The following is a 16,513-nucleotide window of genomic DNA, read 5'->3' on the forward strand; positions in this document are numbered from 1 at the left end:
TGCTCTCCATCAAAATTTTCCAAACCCTTAAGAAACCCCTACCTTTGGGCCCCTTTTCATGGATCTCCCGTTTCTGGAGACCCACCTCTTGAAATGCCACCACCTACCTGCCCCCACAGGATTTCCCTCCACCTGCCCCCACAACTCCATTCAACACACTGGGAGCTCCTCCCACTGCTAGACCCCTCAGTTCCCAGGGAGCCCTGCCCCACTTTCCTGCCTCTGACAGCTGTCTTTAAATATGCAAACTCCACCTACCCTCCCAGAATCCTTTGCACATGGGAGGCCAGTGGTCCCCCACTTCCCCACCTTTGCCCTGATGTCTGTGTCTGTGACTGACGTGGCCTCCTCTCGTGCGGTGCTTGGCATATGTGGTCCTCGTTCATCGTGCCGCCTGTGGTGATGCGTGCAGTGGCGCTGTTTGTGTGGTCCGCACCTCCCCCCAACCTCCACTCCTTGCCTGGACTCACCCCTACCCCTCAGAGGCTCTGAATCCCACAAGAGTCGGGAAGCAAAATAAACAAGCAGAGGCCCAGCAGAATTCTGTGCTTCTTGATGAAGAAAGAGGGGAGTCTTTGAATGGTGGGAGAGACAAGAAGGGACCCCCAAATCCATACGGGGTGCTGGGGACCCCGGAATCCAGTGGAAGGCACATCAGGCACAAATTCCAGAGAGGTTCTGAGTGGAATCTGTGCTATAAATCCCAGCCATTGGAGATATAGGAGCTCCCAAATTTAGAAGTATCCCCAAAGGCAAGAGGAAATCAAACTACCGAGGAGGCGGTGGTCTCAGTCTTAAGGGTCCCCCAATTCAAGAGACTGGGAAGCACATGAGGACCCCTCATCTCCCAGGGCAGGAATGGGGTATCCTGAGGCAGTATCAGGGCAGAGATGGAACATCAACTGGCTGGTAGGCAGGGCTCCTTGGTGTAGAAAGCTGAGACTGGTTCCCTGGTGGCTGGGGACAGGGCCTAAGGCACAAGGCGGGCTGCGCTGAGGAGGCAGGCGGGCAACTCATCAGCCTGGGTGCGGTGCAAGGAGGGTTCGGAGGCACTCCGCTCAATCTTGGGGAGTGACCGCTGCAGCAGCTCAATCGTGGCCAGAATCTGGTGGCAGGGTCACATGAGGAGTGTCCAGAGCCACATGGGCACCCCACCACCACCAAACCCCAGCCTTACAGGGAAGCACACACACACACAGTGTGAGCCTTGAACACGCAGGGTTCACATTCCCACCTTGGAGTCTTCCTCCTCCTCAGAGTCCCTTCCCCAGGACACCCAGCCCTCCGACCCGGCCCACCTGGGGGAAGAGGGGCCGCTCCTCCCGTTGGAACTTGAGGCAGTCGGACAGCAGGCGCCGCATGGCCTTCGGACAGTTGCTGGAGATTTTGCTGAGGTCCGGGGACAGATAGCCACGGCCCACCATAAAGATAATCTGGGGGTGGGGAAGACGGGAATGGCTTATCTGGGGACCTAGGCCGGGAGCCCAGGGAATTTTGGTCTCAAAGAACTTGGGAGGTTCCTTTTGAGGAACTGGGGTATTCTGGGTATTGGGGCTCTGGGGATTGTGCTATCTTGTGAATCCAAGGATTCTGGGTCTCTGAGGTCTTAGAAGGATTCTCTGCTTGCAGAGCACAGGGATTTAAGCTTGAGGAAATCAAGGATTGTAGGTATCTGGGGCCCAGAGGATTATAAGTCCATAGGTTTCTAGGGGGCGTAGGGGTCTGGAAAATAGAGTCTGGGGGAAACTCGAACTTCTGTGGAGCGAGGGAGCTAAAGGGTTCTAGCCTTCAGGAGCTTTTATTGTTGTGGGGGTCTGGGGCCTGAGGGCTGAGTTCACGTGGCCTGTACGACTACTGGTATATGGAGTCTAGGATTATCAGTTTCTGAGGGCCTGGGAGATTCCAGGCCTTGAACCTAGAGGACTGTGGGAGTCTAAGGCCTAGAGTATTGTGGGTGCCAGGGGGCCGAAGCCTGCCAAACACCCAAGGCCTGAATATCGTATCTGTGAGTATTCCAGAAGCACAAAGGGATTCTATTTCTGAAGAAATTAGATTCTGGGCTTTGGGGACTTGCAGGATTTTGAGTTCCCAGGTCAGAGGACTGGCAGTTGTTGAAGGGTCCAGAGGGCTTCTGGGTATTTGGGGACCTCAGGGGGTGGGATTGTGGGCATAGGGGATCCAGGAGATTCTGAACTTTGAGGATTCAAGAGGATTGTGGCTGAGGGAGAAGAAGGGGATTCTGGGTATAGGAGACCAAGAGGATTCTGGGAGTTCTAAGCCCAGAAAACGTGGGTTTTCTGGAGGAAGTGTGGCATTCCTGAACTGTGCAAAAGAGAAGATCTGGGGTTTACAGGATGAGGGACCCCTTAGCTTGGGAGACTGCAGATAAGGCATGGCTCTCACCTGGTCACGGCTGCCAATGTGACTATAAGGCAAGGAGCCAGTCATGAGCTCGTAGAGCACGACGCCATAGGCATAGACATCTGACTGGAAGCTGTAGGGATTCGGGTCCTGCATACGGATCACTTCAGCCGCCTTCGATAGGCCAGACCAGGCAGGGGAACCGTGGAGGTCAGCAAATGGCTGGCCCACAGTCCCAGATACCACTAGCCACACTGGGTACAACTCAGAGCCACCCACACAGGGTGAAACATGAGAAGTCTAGACGAACAGGCACCCCATGTCCCAGCCCTGCTGCCCATGTCCCTATTTGCCCCTGGTCCAGACCCTGGCCTAGTCCGGCCCAACTCACCATCCACAGCACAGAGCCTGAGGGCTGCTCCAAGGGCTGAGCCCCACTCCACCGCGTCTTCACTGTGGCCAGGCCGAAGTCACCGATCTTCACTGTGAGCCCCTCATGTAGGAAGATGTCCACGGGGGTCAAGGGCCACTACAAGGACTCCCAATAGGCACGCCTCTCACCCTGACTGGGAGGCTGTCATTAACACCTCCACATCAGCCATGCCTCTAACCCTACCCAGTAGTCCTCCAATGTCACAAAACCCCACCACAGCCTTGACTTGGGTGGGGAGTTCCAATTAATGCCCCCTACACTTGGGCCCCTTGTGACTGCTGACCAGGAAGCCCCTCTAAGGGTACCCATACTCTGTAATACCTGCCACAACTGCCACACCTTAGACTCTGACCAGAGTCCCCAAGAACACCTGAACAAACTGTAACTCTGATTCCTAACCAAGAGACCCCATTCAAGGTTCCTCACCAGCCACAGCTCTGCCACCTGGCAACGGCCATGTGACACATGCCCCCTATTCATCCCTAGAAACACCCCCAAGAGACATCCCTCTAAATCCTCTTCCCACCACAGCCCTTAGACAGGGACAGGTAGATACTGTTAGACTTGAGATCCCGGTGGATGATGTTCTTGGCATGGAGGTAGCTGTGGGAGTGGAAGCACGTGGCAAATTGGCTGGGGCTACCTCATCTCCCTCCCGCAGATCCCCCAACCCCCTTCCTAGTCCCCAGGCCAGGAGGCTCACTCCATGCCCTGGGCAGTCTGCCGGGCCACGTCAATAAGCTGGACCATGTCGAAGCGTGTGTCGGCCACATGTAGGTGGTGATAGAGGCTGGAGCCCTCGCACCACTGTGTGATGATGGCGAACCCTGGCCGGGTCATGAAGCCCATGAACAGCAAGATGTTGACGTGGCGTGTCTTCCTGCAGGCAGGGAGGGAGGTATTAGGGCAGGGAGGGAAAAATGTCATTCACTTTCTGAGCATCAGGAATGGTGCTGTTCACTGTCGCCTCCTGTCATCATTCCCACCCTACCTTTCGGGAAGCTCAGGGCCAGACTATAGCCAGATTCAATGAATGTGTGAGATATCTTTGCTGGGCTGATTCGGAGCTGGGGCTTATGCTCTGATTTTCTTCATCCCAGTTTTCCAACAAAAACAAGAGGGGTGGATTACCACCCCCACCCCTCTACCACCCAGTAGTGTCTTAAACACCAGCACCTGCCATACCTCTAACTCTGACCATTACCTGAACCTGTGATCATTTTAGAGATGAGAAAATGGAATGCCAATTTATCAATATTACACTGTATCAGCATAATATTGATAAATGGCAGGTAGAAAATATCAGTGGTGTGATTATATTGTTTCCACAGGAGGCTTAGAGGTAAAGAACTTGGGGCTTGACTCAAGTTAGATCTTCGGTTCCAATCCACGCTTCCCCAGGTGCTCACTCTGCAACCTCAGGAGGACACCTAGCCTGCGTCTCATTTCCCTCAAGCGTGAAAAGTACATTAGCTACCTTGGTGATGTTGGGAAGAGGAAGTAAATAACCCATCAGGCACGTAAACAGCACTGAACACAAGCAAGCCCTGTTAGTGCTCCTGGGTACCTGGCTCTACCTCACGGCAACCCTGTCACTGAGGACCAGATCAGCCCTAACTTAGACAAAAACCTTCATTCCTTATAGAAGTACTGACTTCAGTTATGGGAACACAAATGTAAACACAGTTGACCCTTGAACTACATGGGTTTGAACTGCACAGATCCACTTACACATGGAATTTTTTTCAATAAGTAACTATCTTTTTTTTTTTTCTTGTGGGAGAGACAGAGTCAGAGAGAGGGACAGACAGGAACAGAGAGAGACGAGAAGCATCAATTCTTCGTTGCAGTTCCTTAGTTGTTCATTGATTGATTTCTCATATTCACCTTGACTGTGGGTGCTACGGCAGACTAAGTAACACCTTGCTCGAGCCAGTGACCTTGGGCTCAAGCTGGTGAGCCTTATCCAAACCAGATGAGCTTGTGCTCAAGCTGGCAACCTCAGGGTCTCGAACCTGGGTCTTCCATGTCCCAGTCCAATGCTCTATCCACTGCACCACTGCCTGGTCAAGCATAACTGTACCATTTTTAATCTGAGGTTGGGAGCCCACAGATTCAGGGGTGCAACTGTATGCACTGAGATAGGCTGTTTAATATATGGGACTTGAACATCTGCAGATTTTGGTATCTGCAGGGAGGTCCTGGAACCAATCCCCCATGGATATTGAGGAACAACTAAGTTTTGGGAGAGCCAAAAGTTATACATGAATTTTCAACCACGCAGGGAGGTTGCCACCCCTTACTTCTACATTGTTCAGGGGTCAACTGCAACATCACTGATGCTCTGCAATTCTGCCATGTCGGAGCAGATAACACAGCACCTAAGCATTCTTCAGAGCAGTCATATTGTGGTTAAAATGTTAATATAATGCAAATTAAGAGCATGCTCAAATCACTGCTATCTCATTGAGAACAATTTTTCTTACTGTGGCATCCATTATGAGGATAAACATTAAAACGGCACAAGTTATGATAACATCAACTTTGTAACATAACTGTGCCCACCTGTCAGAGAGGAAAGCCCATGTGTAGGCCTAGGAGTGGTGGTAGTTAGTGTGGCAGAAAGGGAACACCAGGGTTTCTCAGCGCAAATGAATTAATATAGGGTTAATGATAAGTTAAGTAGAACAACTACAATCATAAATTAAACAATAATTAAATTATGGTTATGATTACAGTTAATACAGTTGACCCTTGAGCAACACATGGTACAGTTGAAAATCCACATATAATTTTCAGCTCTTTCAACACTTAATTCAGCCTGGCCAGGTGGTGGTGCAGTGGACAGAGCATCAGACTGGGACACGGAGGACCCAGGTTAAAAACTCTGAGGTCGCTGGCTTGAGCACAGGCTCACCAGCTTGAAAGCGAGGTCGCTAGCTTGAAGCCCAAGGTCGCTGGCTTGAGCAAGGGGTCACTCGCTCTGCTGTACCCCCCTGGTCAAGGCACATATGAGAAAGCAATCACTGAACAACTAAGGTGCCACAATGAAGACTTGATGCTTCTCATCTCTCTCCCTTCCTGTCTGTCTGTCCCTATCTGTCCCTCTCTCTGACTCTCTCTCTGTCTGTCAAAAAGAAGAAAAAATTAAAACACATTTTGTATGGGCCATGGCTGCTTTGCTCTGTGGTAGAGCATTGGACCCGTGTGAAGATGTCCCGGGTTTGATTCCCAGTCAGGGCACATAACAGAAGCACCCATCTTCTTCTCCACCCTCTCCCTCTTCTCTCTCTTTCTCTCTCTGTTTCCCTCCTGCAGCCATGGCTCAATTGGAGTGAGTTGGCCCCCGATGCGGAGGATGACTCCATGGCCTTCGCCTCAGGCGCTAAGAACTTGGTAGCTGAGCAGCAGACTAACGCCCCAGATGGGCAGAGCATCATCCCCTAGCGGGCTTGCTGCGTGGATCCTAGTCGGGGCCCATGCAGGAGTCTGTCTATGCCTCCTCTCACTGAATAAAAAACAAACAAAAACCTCCCCACATTCTGTATGTTATATGTATTGTATACTATATTCTTACAATAAAGTAAGCTAGACAAAAGAAAACATTATAAGAAAATCTGAGAAAGAGAAAATATTTACAGTATTATTAAAATACATCCACATATAAGTGGAACCATGTTGTTCAAGAATCAACTGCAGTACTGCTCTTAAAATAATGCCATTATTATAAATTAATTAGTGACAAGAATGCTACACAATAAACGTAACTCTAATGACACAGTAGTGTCACGCAGTGAAGAAGGGAAGATGCAAGCTTCCTGGCAACGCAGCTAACTAGCATTATGCTATTAATGAAAGTGCACTCAGTGATGTTAACTGTGTCCCGCAGCCATACCCATTTCACAGCAGGCAACCAAGACCCAGATTTTGGAGCCAGAGCTACTAATTAATGTCAATATTAACCCAAACACAAACCATAACGTCATCAGAGGTATTCTAAACATACCTGTTTCCCAGAGGGGAAAGGGACACTTGATACAACTTAATATTTATGCTGTTAATGACACGACCACAGGTGATGCGCAGAAGCGCCCAAGCACGGCCTTTCCCCGGACGCACCAAGGCCGGGCCCACTGCCCTCTCCCGGCATCCACACACACGTGCAATCTCACCTGAGCACCTGCATCTCGTTCTTGAAGGCCTGGGCCTGCTCAGCTGTGGGTTGGGCCACCTTGAGCACCTTCACAGCCACATCGCCATGCCACCGCCCGCGAAACACGGTGCCAAACGAGCCCGTCCCGATCCTCTTCAGCAGCTGCACCTCACTGGGTGGCACCTCCCAGTAATAGCCCGAGTCCCGGTACCCCAGATTCTTCTGTGGGCCACACGGGTGGCATCTCAGGGGCCTGCCCACATCCCTTATCACTCAGCCTGTGGTGCCCCCCACAGGTTCCCCTGGAGCTTACCACTTTCTTCTTGTCATCAGCCAAGGACTTCCTCTCCCGCTGTTCTGAAGGGGACTTGGAATGTGGGGACTTCCTCCCCGAGGACACACTGGCCAGGCTGGGGCTCCCCCGGGGGGCTCCATCACCACCACCTCTACTACCAGCAGCTGTGGTCGTGAAGAGGATGTGAGTGGAGGCAAGTGAGGCGGAGGGGGGCTTGGGGCACAGGCAGTGGGGGCTCACCATCAGTGCTGAAACTCTGGGCAGTGAGCTGGAAGAAGAGGGACAGGAGTCAGACGACGTGGAAGCCAACAGGAATGGTTCTCCCTTCTGCCTGCTGGTCTCCCGTGACTTCCCTCCTCAACACCAACCTGAATGAGGCTGGAGTCCATGGGGGCTGTGGTGCTGACCATGTGGACGTTGGGGGTAGACGTGGACCGGATGCGCTGGAGGGGGGCGTTGGCTGGGGCAGGAAAGGGGAAGTGCTCAGGGTCTCGATGCTGAGTGCAGGAGCTGCCAGAGGAAAGGCTGTGAAATAACTGTTGAATGAATGGGAGACCCAGCAAGCTGCCCCTGCCCCCTCCCTTTCGTAAAACCTGTGCTTAGCTCGTACTGAGTAAACATCCACTATTAGTACTATTATTCATTTGTTCAAGAAACATTTATTGAGTGCTTGCCATGTGCCAGACATCATACTAGGTGGTGAAAATAAAACTGTGGGCAAAACAAATGAAAGTTTTTGCCCTCATGGGGATGATGTTCCAGTAGAGAGAGAAAATTAAAAACAACAAAGGATACTTAATCTATCTGATGGTGATAGGTGCAATAAAGAAAAATATAAAGCATCTGGAAACAGAAAGTGTCACTAGTGACATCAGGAAGAGCTTCTCTAAGGAGGTGACATTTGAGAAAAGACCTAAGGAGAAACAGTGAGCCAAACAGACAGTGCGAGAAAAAGTAACATACAACACTTTATAACTATATGCACTATTAAAATATATCATGTGTTACATAACATATGATCTATATTAAAATGGTAATGCTTCAAAATATACATATCACAATGTTATATATGTTATATGTCCATGTTACATGTTATATATACTACAAAAATATTTAATGTTCCCTTCCACTATCCTAAAATAAAATTCATACAGAATTTATCCACATACACCAATAATTAAAAATAACATAATGGGCCCTGGCCGGTTGGCTCAGCGGTAGAGTGTCGGCCTGGCATACGGGGGACCCGGGTTCGATTCCCGGCCAGGGCACATAGGAGAAGTGCCCATTTGCTTCTCCACCCCTCCCCCTTCCTCTCTGTCTCTCTCTTCCCCTCCCGCAGCCAAGGCTCCATTGGAGCAGAGATGGCCCGGGCGCTGGGGATGGCTCCTTGGCCTCTGCCCCAGGCGCTAGAGTGGCTCTGGTCTCGGCAGAGCGACGCCACGGAGGGGCAGAGCATCACCCCTGGTGGGCGTGCCGGGTGGATCCCGGTCGGGTGCATGCGGGAGTCTGTCTGACTGTCTCTCCCCGTTTCCAGCTTCAGAAAAATACAACAACAAAAAAACCCATAATGCCATAACTTTATCATTTTATATATTACATAATACATATATATATATATATATATATATATATATATATATATATGATGTTAATAGAGACAGACTTGTAGCTAGAGAGCCGGTTAACAGCTGTAGGGGAGAGGCACTGGGTGAGGGGACTTGCAGGAATGAGAAAAAAGGATGAAAAAGAAAAAAGAACTCATGGACACGGACAACAGTGTGGTGACTGCAGGGACTGGGGGAACAGGGAGGCGGAAGAGAGTGTCGCTGGGGTAAATGGGGACGGAGCAGGACTTGATTTGGGGGGGTGAGCACACAATATGGTGTCCAGAAATGTGTTGTAGAATTGGGCACCTGAAACCTGTATAATTTTGTTAACCAGTATCACTCCCAATAAATTCAATTAAAAAATATATGATGTTCTATATCATATAAAAACATTATAAATCTAACACGATACATTAACATATACATGTAAATATAGACATTACAAAATATATAATAGACATATAAAATGCATCTTTTAGAAACTTTTGATATATTAGGGCAATAATGTATTTTAATATAGAAATACTATAGTATTATAATACTTAACATAAAGGAGAAATAGAAGGGAATTTATAATAAAACAATTTGTATTTCAAAATGGGAAGGCTTGACCATGATTATATTGAAAGAATTAATAAAGTAATGAGAAGTTAGGTGCTTTTATGTGTATACATATATACACACATACATATTTAAAATTAATAAGAACTTATACTCTGTACCAGATATTTTTCTAAGCACAGGATATGTCTTAATTCATTTAATCCTCAACAGAACCCCATGTGGTAAAAGGTATCATTATCCTCTCTTTACAGATGAGAAAATCTTTACAGAAAGATTAGGTGACTTGCTCAAGGTCCCACAGCTCCACACCCTTACTCCCACTTGCAGGTGCTCCACAAATGTTTGTCAAGTACACGAAGAACGGCTGTGGTCAGAAGCTTGTGCACTCTTGCTCACTCGCTCTCGCCCTCCCTCCCTCTGGAGCATGCCCACAGCTTTCCTTCTTCTTCCCTCAAGGTACATAGCTTTGCTCTCTCTGCTAAGCTGCGAGGGCTCTTCTTTTGCCTTTGTAACTTGTTTCCTGAACCCACACAGCCCAGCTGGCTCACTCCTTCTACCTCTGTGACTTTCTAAATAAACTTTCGCTTGTATTTGGGGAAAGAAGTTTGCGGTATACAGGGGTCTCCAAATCTTTTTCTCCAGACATTAGCTGTTCAACTTAGGCATCCCTACCTGGGACCCTGAGGGGTTAGTGGCTCATTCAGAGGAAAGTTTGAGGGAGCCTCGTGCTGTCTGGAGCCTCCGGACAAATCCTGGATACTGTGGTAGAACCTTAAGGGCATTAAGGGTAGGAGGAAAAGGGTCAGCGGTCTGTAAGAGTCTCGTGGGTGGGCACCTGTCCTCCCCATTCCCCCACCCACCCCAGGCCAGGCTCACTGTCGGCAGTTGGTATTCATGTCAACACAGACTGTGGGGACCTTAGAGGAACAATGCTGGTGGAACTTGTAGCCACAGGTTTGGCAGCGGAAGCCATGGAACAGAAACTTAAGGCAGAAGTCACAGAACGCCAGGCTGAAGAACGTCTTACGTACCTGCTACCACAAAGCAGGGAAGGTTACGGCCTGGTTAAGGACCTGCCCCCCACACGCAGGGCCTGCCCCCACTATCTACCCTGTACTCACAAAATTGTGCATGGTCAGTGGAACATCTTCAAGGACCTCCACAATGAGCTCCTCGCCATCCAAGGGGGCAATGGCTGTGTCCCAGGCAGTGACTGTCTTTCGCCTGCAGGAGGCATGGAAGGGACTGAGTGGGAGGGTGGACAGACTGAGGCCCTGGGAAGTCAGGGAACCCCTGAAAGTCCCTCCAAGTCTGCCATCCATGGAGTCATCTGGCATGTTTCATTCTCATCATGGCAACCTAACCCTAGGTACTAGTTACTATTGTTGCCCCACTTTACAGATGGGGAAGCTGAGGCTCAGGGGGATAAAGTGACTTACTTGCCCAAGGCCACAAGGGAGTGTGTGTGACAGAACAGTGTGAAGAGTCCATGCTCTCAACTGCAAGACGAGGAACAGATGAGATGGTGAATAAACAACTAAATCTCAGAAGTGCTAAGCAAGCCCCTGAAGAAAATGGCTGATGAGGCATTGAAACAACAAATAGAAAGCAATGTATGAATTGAACAAAAACTTAAGGAACGCCAGAACAAAAGAAGAAATGGAAGGTCAGCAAGGCCCAACTCAAGCCGACAAAGAATGGGAAAACAGAGGTAGGAGAGAGCTGACAAATTGATGAAATAGTTGAAGAATGAAATAGCGGGCTGTCCCTCCCAGGAGCATGCCCACACCTTCTTCCCTCTCAGTGTGTATCTCCTACACCAGGGGTCCCCAAACTACAGCCCGCAGGCCGCATGCGGCCCCCTGAGGCCATTTATCCGGCCCCCACCGCACTTCTGGAAGGGGCACCTCTTTCATTGGTGGTCAGTGAGAGGAGCATAGTTCCCATTGAAATACTGGTCAGTTTGTTGATTTAAATTTACTCGTTCTTTATTTTAAATATTGTATTTGTTCCTGTTTTGTTTTTTTACTTTAAAATAAGATATGTGCAATGTGCACAGGGATTTGTTCATATTTTTTTTATAGTCTGGCCCTCCAACAGTCTGAGGGACAGTGAACTGGCCCCCTGTGTAAAAAGTTTGGGGACCCCCTGTCCTACACTCTAAGGGTCCCCGCCAGACCTGCAGCCAGGGGAGCAGTGGGCCGCGGCAGCTCTTCCCGAGCTAGCCCCTGAGCCTGTCTCCAGGGCCCCTGTTCTGACTTTGCAGAGCCAAAGCAGCCTGCCTGGGCTCTATCCTGTTGCTTCTTCTATCCTAAGCCCTTCCTTGTTTCACTGTCCCCAGTTTTCATAAATTTACTCTCAAAAAGAAAAAAAAATTAAAAAAAAGAAATGAATAAAATGATTGAGTGGGATGAAGACTTGAGGTCCAAGGAGAGAATGTGTTGCTGATCTTACAGGCCAATGAACTAAAGAAGTAACGAAACAAAAGCTGGTTGGACTTACGGATTCACTGAACTAAGACTAATGGAGACTCCACAATGGAGTGAAGTAGAAGTCAGATGACTCCGAGGAGAGGAGAGCATACTGGGAACCCAGAGGGTGAGGGAGGTGCCAGGCTTACCCTTTGATGAGCCGGTAGACCACGCAGCAATCCTGATTGAGACCCCGCACCTTGAGAGCCTTGTCGAGAGAGTCATAGACACTCATGCCATCCCGGACAGTTACCTGTACAGATGTGGGGGTTAAGAGTTCAACAGGGAACCCGGCCAAGTCTCCCACCCCTCAGCAAAGCTTCCTCCCAGCCCTAGGTACCCTTCTGATCCAAGATTTACAACTGGGCCCATCTGCACCCCTGCCAGCTTTGCTATCAGACTCACCACTGTGCGTTGCTTGTTGGGCAGGTACACTTTGACAGTGCCCACTGCCCGGGATGGCTCGGCCCCATTGGCAGGGGGGGCCCGTGGCGGCTCCATGGGGCCTAGGACTTTGTCAAGACGGGCTGAGGTGGAGCTGGGCTGCTGCCATTGGGTTCCTAGAAAACAGAAGAGGAATTTTAAGTCCAATAATGATCATCTGGAATCACAGTGGCAGGGGACAAAAAAAAAAATTCAATCTCCAGGCTCCACATCACCCCCAGTACGTTAATTTCCACACAGCAGTAAGTAAAGGAACCTTGAAATAGATCCAGTTCCTCCTCTGCTCAGCTCTGCCAAGATCTCTGCATGGGGCTTGGTGGGGGTGGGATAACACAATGAGAAACCCCACACACTATCCTGGAGGGCACAGGAGTCCACAAGTCTCTGCTGGGGGCTAATGGGGCAGTCTGCACTGGGGCGTGCCAGGTACATAAGGGATAAGAACGGTCTGTCCTGCCTTTTTAATGAAGAGGGAAGGTTACCAGAGACGGCGCTGAAGGAAGTCACAGACAGGGTGAAGGACAGAGTGAACGGGAACAAATGGGAGATCATCAGATATTGCCCTTAGTTTGGAGGAAATGGGAATTGCATCAAGAGACTTCTTAAGGGCACTCTGGGCATCCCTAAGCCCTGGACAAAAATGATGGTAGGCTCACAGGTACTTGTTGGTCAAATAAGTTTGTAAATATGATATATAGGTTTGCTCACTTATAGTTTGCATTGGGTGTGGGAGACAGGCTGTAAGCTGGCAAAGTCCTTGTAGCCCAAGGAAAGGCTTTAAGACTAAGCCTTTCGAACCCTTCTAATACTAAGATATTCTCAAAACTAAGCTTTTCCCCACACTCTTATGAGGAATCCCATTTATGCCTCAGATAAGTGGCTTTGTATCAGAGACTTCCTTATATTGGCTTAAAGGCTTTAATTTTCTACACTATAAAATAAAGCAGACCGGGGGCGTGCTCTCTCTCTCTCTCTCTCTCTCCCTCCCCCTCTCCGTCTCCCTCTCTGGGTTCCTGCCATCAGCATTGCAGAGGCCTCCCTGATTCCTTGCCCTCCATGGGAAAAGCAGCAGGTTTTCTGCTTTTCCCTTGGTTTTTCTTGTGGCTTGCCTGTCTTGGTGAGACACCAATAAACAGAATGGCCCACCATCCTCGGACTCAGCCGAATTCAATGAGAACCTGCTTGTGAATGGCCACGATGATGGCCCCTGGCCATACAGTACTGTTAGGGAGTCACCAAACTGTGATGGGTAGTTCAGAGGCTCAGCAGATACTATGTTGAAGGGAAATGTAACGAAGGTCACTAGACTGTAATAGGGAGAAGAGTGGGTAATGGCGGTCACCAGACATTCTCAGGTGGAAAAGTGCATCCCAAGCATTACTGAAGTGAGATGAATGGAGGTAAAGCAGGGAGGCTCCAAAATTATTCGTCAATTAACGAAGGGGTAACATACATATATCTAGTGGCAATGGAAGGAAGTTAGGGAGAGCTAGAGGAGTAACGAGGGAATTCTCAAAACACTGAGTTACTGATCCAGAATAAAAAGGCGAGTAGTGAGCCCCGTCTCCACGCACTTCTTGTTGTTGGTAAGAAAGGTTTATCAGATACCTTAAGGAGGTTTAGAGGGGATCCCGGTACAACACACAACAGCCTATGAACCATTCGACCGGGCCCCACCGACCGAGAGCATTCAGGCTCTGCGCAGGCGTGATACCACACGCGGCGGGCGAAACCATCCCCCAAAGCCTTGCACCCATGTTCCTGTCTACCCGCCACTACTACCCGCCGCTGTCGACGATGGTCTCGCCCCGGGTCAAACCACTCCTCCGGTTCCGGGCGGGGTCGCTGGGGCCCAGGCGCACCCAACCTGTAGTTAAGCTTTCGGTCCCGGCTCCCGGACCAAGCGCGGCGGCCGCTCCAGAAACCTAACCCAGCCAGGCCCGCCCTCACCTGTCAGGCTGCAACGGCCGCCGCCGCCTCCATCTTGAGCCTGTCTTCTTGTTTCCTCATAAAGTCCGCCTCCACCGCCCCTTGGGCTTTCACTATTGGTACCACAGGACTCAGCCCTCTATTCTTATTGGGTTAAGGTCATGCCTGTCAAGGCAGGACCAGCGGAATGTGGATCATGTTCCGGATTAGGAGGGGCTGCCTGAAACGTCAGGGTCTGAGGCAAATTCGCACGTCCTGGTTTGCGCAGGCGCACTCAGGAGGAGATTTGCATGTCATGGGCTCTAACTGTAATCGTGTTATGCCAGAATAAAGCAGACCTACTTTTCGATTACTTGGGGCTGACTTTAGGGGTACCTGAATCTGGGTGGAGAATACTTAAGTGCCCTTTTTGCTCCAATGACCCGGAGCCCTAAGTAATCATTTGGGATTTTCCTGGGTCTCAGTTTTACCATCTTTGAAACGTTTCCAATTCTGAGAGTAATAGCCTTTGATAAGAGCCATTCTCTAGTGTGGCCAGGCTGGGGGTCTGACCTTAGGAGAGGCAGCCAGCTGTTCTGACAGGCTTCCGTTAGGATAAAGATTTTGAAAGTCTAGTCATAGATGGCTAAGTGAAGAGGCGAGGGAAGTGTGGACATGGAATTGGGCACAAGCGCAGGGAAATGTGTGGAGGAATTGAAGGGTAAATACAATTTTTTAAGACAACTTTAACCTGGTGTCAAAAGTGAAAAAGACTTTCCATCCTCCCTTTTCTTAGAGCATTTCCTTAAAAAACAACAAACAAAAAAACCCCTTGAAATTGTACATTTTTTTTCTGTCCCTTTGGGATGTATGTAAATCTTTTCTAAAGCTAAATAGACCTCCTGACATTTTTATGACCCAAGGATACTGTTCCTAAGGGCCTTAGAGTCATCTCTTTGAAATGTAAACATCAATGGGGATAGTGCCCCTATCTAACTCTCAGTAGCAATTTTATCTAGGCAGCTGGCTCCAAGTTCTTAGCTGCTTGTCAAAGATAAGTGTTTCGTTTTTCCTTTGGTTAAAGGCAGATGGCTACCCCAATTACCAGGTGAATTTGAGATGAACTATATGTAGCAAGTGGTGCTGTAAAGTTCTTATACTTGAGGACAAGTTATTGTCTTTCTTGAGAACATCCATGTAATGGGTTGTATCTCCCTGGCTGTTTAAAAGAATGAGATTTTTCTGTCTTCCCAATGTCTTTAGCGAATTGCTTGTGAGGTGCACCGCAGTTTAGTTTAACTCTTTACAATAATAAAACTATCTCATTCTTTTCTACCTCTGTTGAGAGGATTCACCGAGTCCTCACAAGATTTTAATTCTTTACCCAACAGCATGAATGGCCTGTTGTATTTGAAGTGACTACAGTTTCCTGTTTGGAGCCTCAGCGTCCCTCTGTGAAGTGCGAAGGGTCAAAGAAAAGTCACTAGGTGAGGGGGCCTCAACATGCTTCACCTTGTATTTATAAAGTGCTTTCTCAAGGAGAGAGACAGAAGTTCTCCTTACTGGGCTGTCATATAACCTCCATTTCCCATCGCTCCTTTTCTATTCAGATCTTTGTAAGGACCAAGAGAAGATCAGAAAATAAGCAGGGCACTAATGGAACAGGGAACTTAATTAAGGGTTACAGGCAGGTCCTGCTCCCGTTCTGTTAGGAATAACATGCCCAAGGTCGTTCAAGAAGCAGAGACAGATAGGGACTCTGGGAGGCTGAGAGAAAAGAAAAAAAAAAAAAGAAAAAGAGACAAACGTTTGCATTCTACTGGTTAAAAGACCCTTATCAGAAGTTTAGGTTTAGAATTCGCCAATGAGCTAGACCCCAGCCCCTGTTGCTATGCTATGTGCAGCCCCCTTAGCAAATAGGTTACCGCCACATCTGCTTCTGTATTAGGCTTGCTTGCTTAGCTTATAAAAAGATTTAGCTGTGAGCGCTAGGTGCGATTCCCATCTGCAGCTCCTTGTGAGCACAGTGTCTCTGGACACCTTGGGAATTTGCCCTTGCGCAGGTAAAACTGGCCAATAAAGTTACATCTATACTCCTGAAAGTCTCCGACGTTTGTTCTTGTACCTGGTGGATGTTACAATCTTCACCATTCAACAGCTAAAATTAAAAAGGCTGACAGTAAATAGTACATATTGATAAGAATGTGGGGCAACTGGACTTTCATGGATTGTTACTGTGAGTGTAGAATGGTACAACAATGGGATCATGGACCG

General features: G+C 48.9%; 1 protein-coding gene across 2 annotated transcripts; it reads right to left on the reverse strand.

Annotated features, from left to right (window-relative positions):
- Positions 1-531: 531 nt before the first annotated feature.
- ARAF (A-Raf proto-oncogene, serine/threonine kinase) lies at positions 532-14,390 on the reverse strand. 2 transcript variants are annotated; one of them, XM_066356915.1, is made up of 16 exons: positions 14,282-14,390; positions 12,293-12,447; positions 12,037-12,140; positions 10,538-10,640; positions 10,293-10,447; positions 10,089-10,187; positions 7,611-7,752; positions 7,483-7,510; positions 7,261-7,406; positions 6,967-7,169; positions 3,498-3,674; positions 3,351-3,397; positions 2,753-2,871; positions 2,404-2,535; positions 1,299-1,433; positions 532-1,105 (listed from the first exon to the last, which is right to left on the reverse strand). In XM_066356915.1, the coding sequence occupies exons 2-16, from the start codon at positions 12,386-12,388 to the stop codon at positions 971-973; spliced, it is 1,821 nt and encodes a 606-aa protein (XP_066213012.1). In that variant the 5' UTR covers positions 12,389-12,447; positions 14,282-14,390; the 3' UTR covers positions 532-970. The 2 variants fall into 2 exon arrangements, with proteins under 2 accessions (XP_066213012.1, XP_066213011.1); XM_066356914.1 differs by having other exon boundaries at positions 7,611-7,767.
- Between the last annotated feature and the right edge of the window lie 2,123 nt (positions 14,391-16,513).

Source organism: Saccopteryx leptura, chromosome X (genome assembly GCF_036850995.1).
Source record: "Saccopteryx leptura isolate mSacLep1 chromosome X, mSacLep1_pri_phased_curated, whole genome shotgun sequence".
NCBI classification, from domain to species: domain Eukaryota; kingdom Metazoa; phylum Chordata; class Mammalia; order Chiroptera; family Emballonuridae; genus Saccopteryx; species Saccopteryx leptura.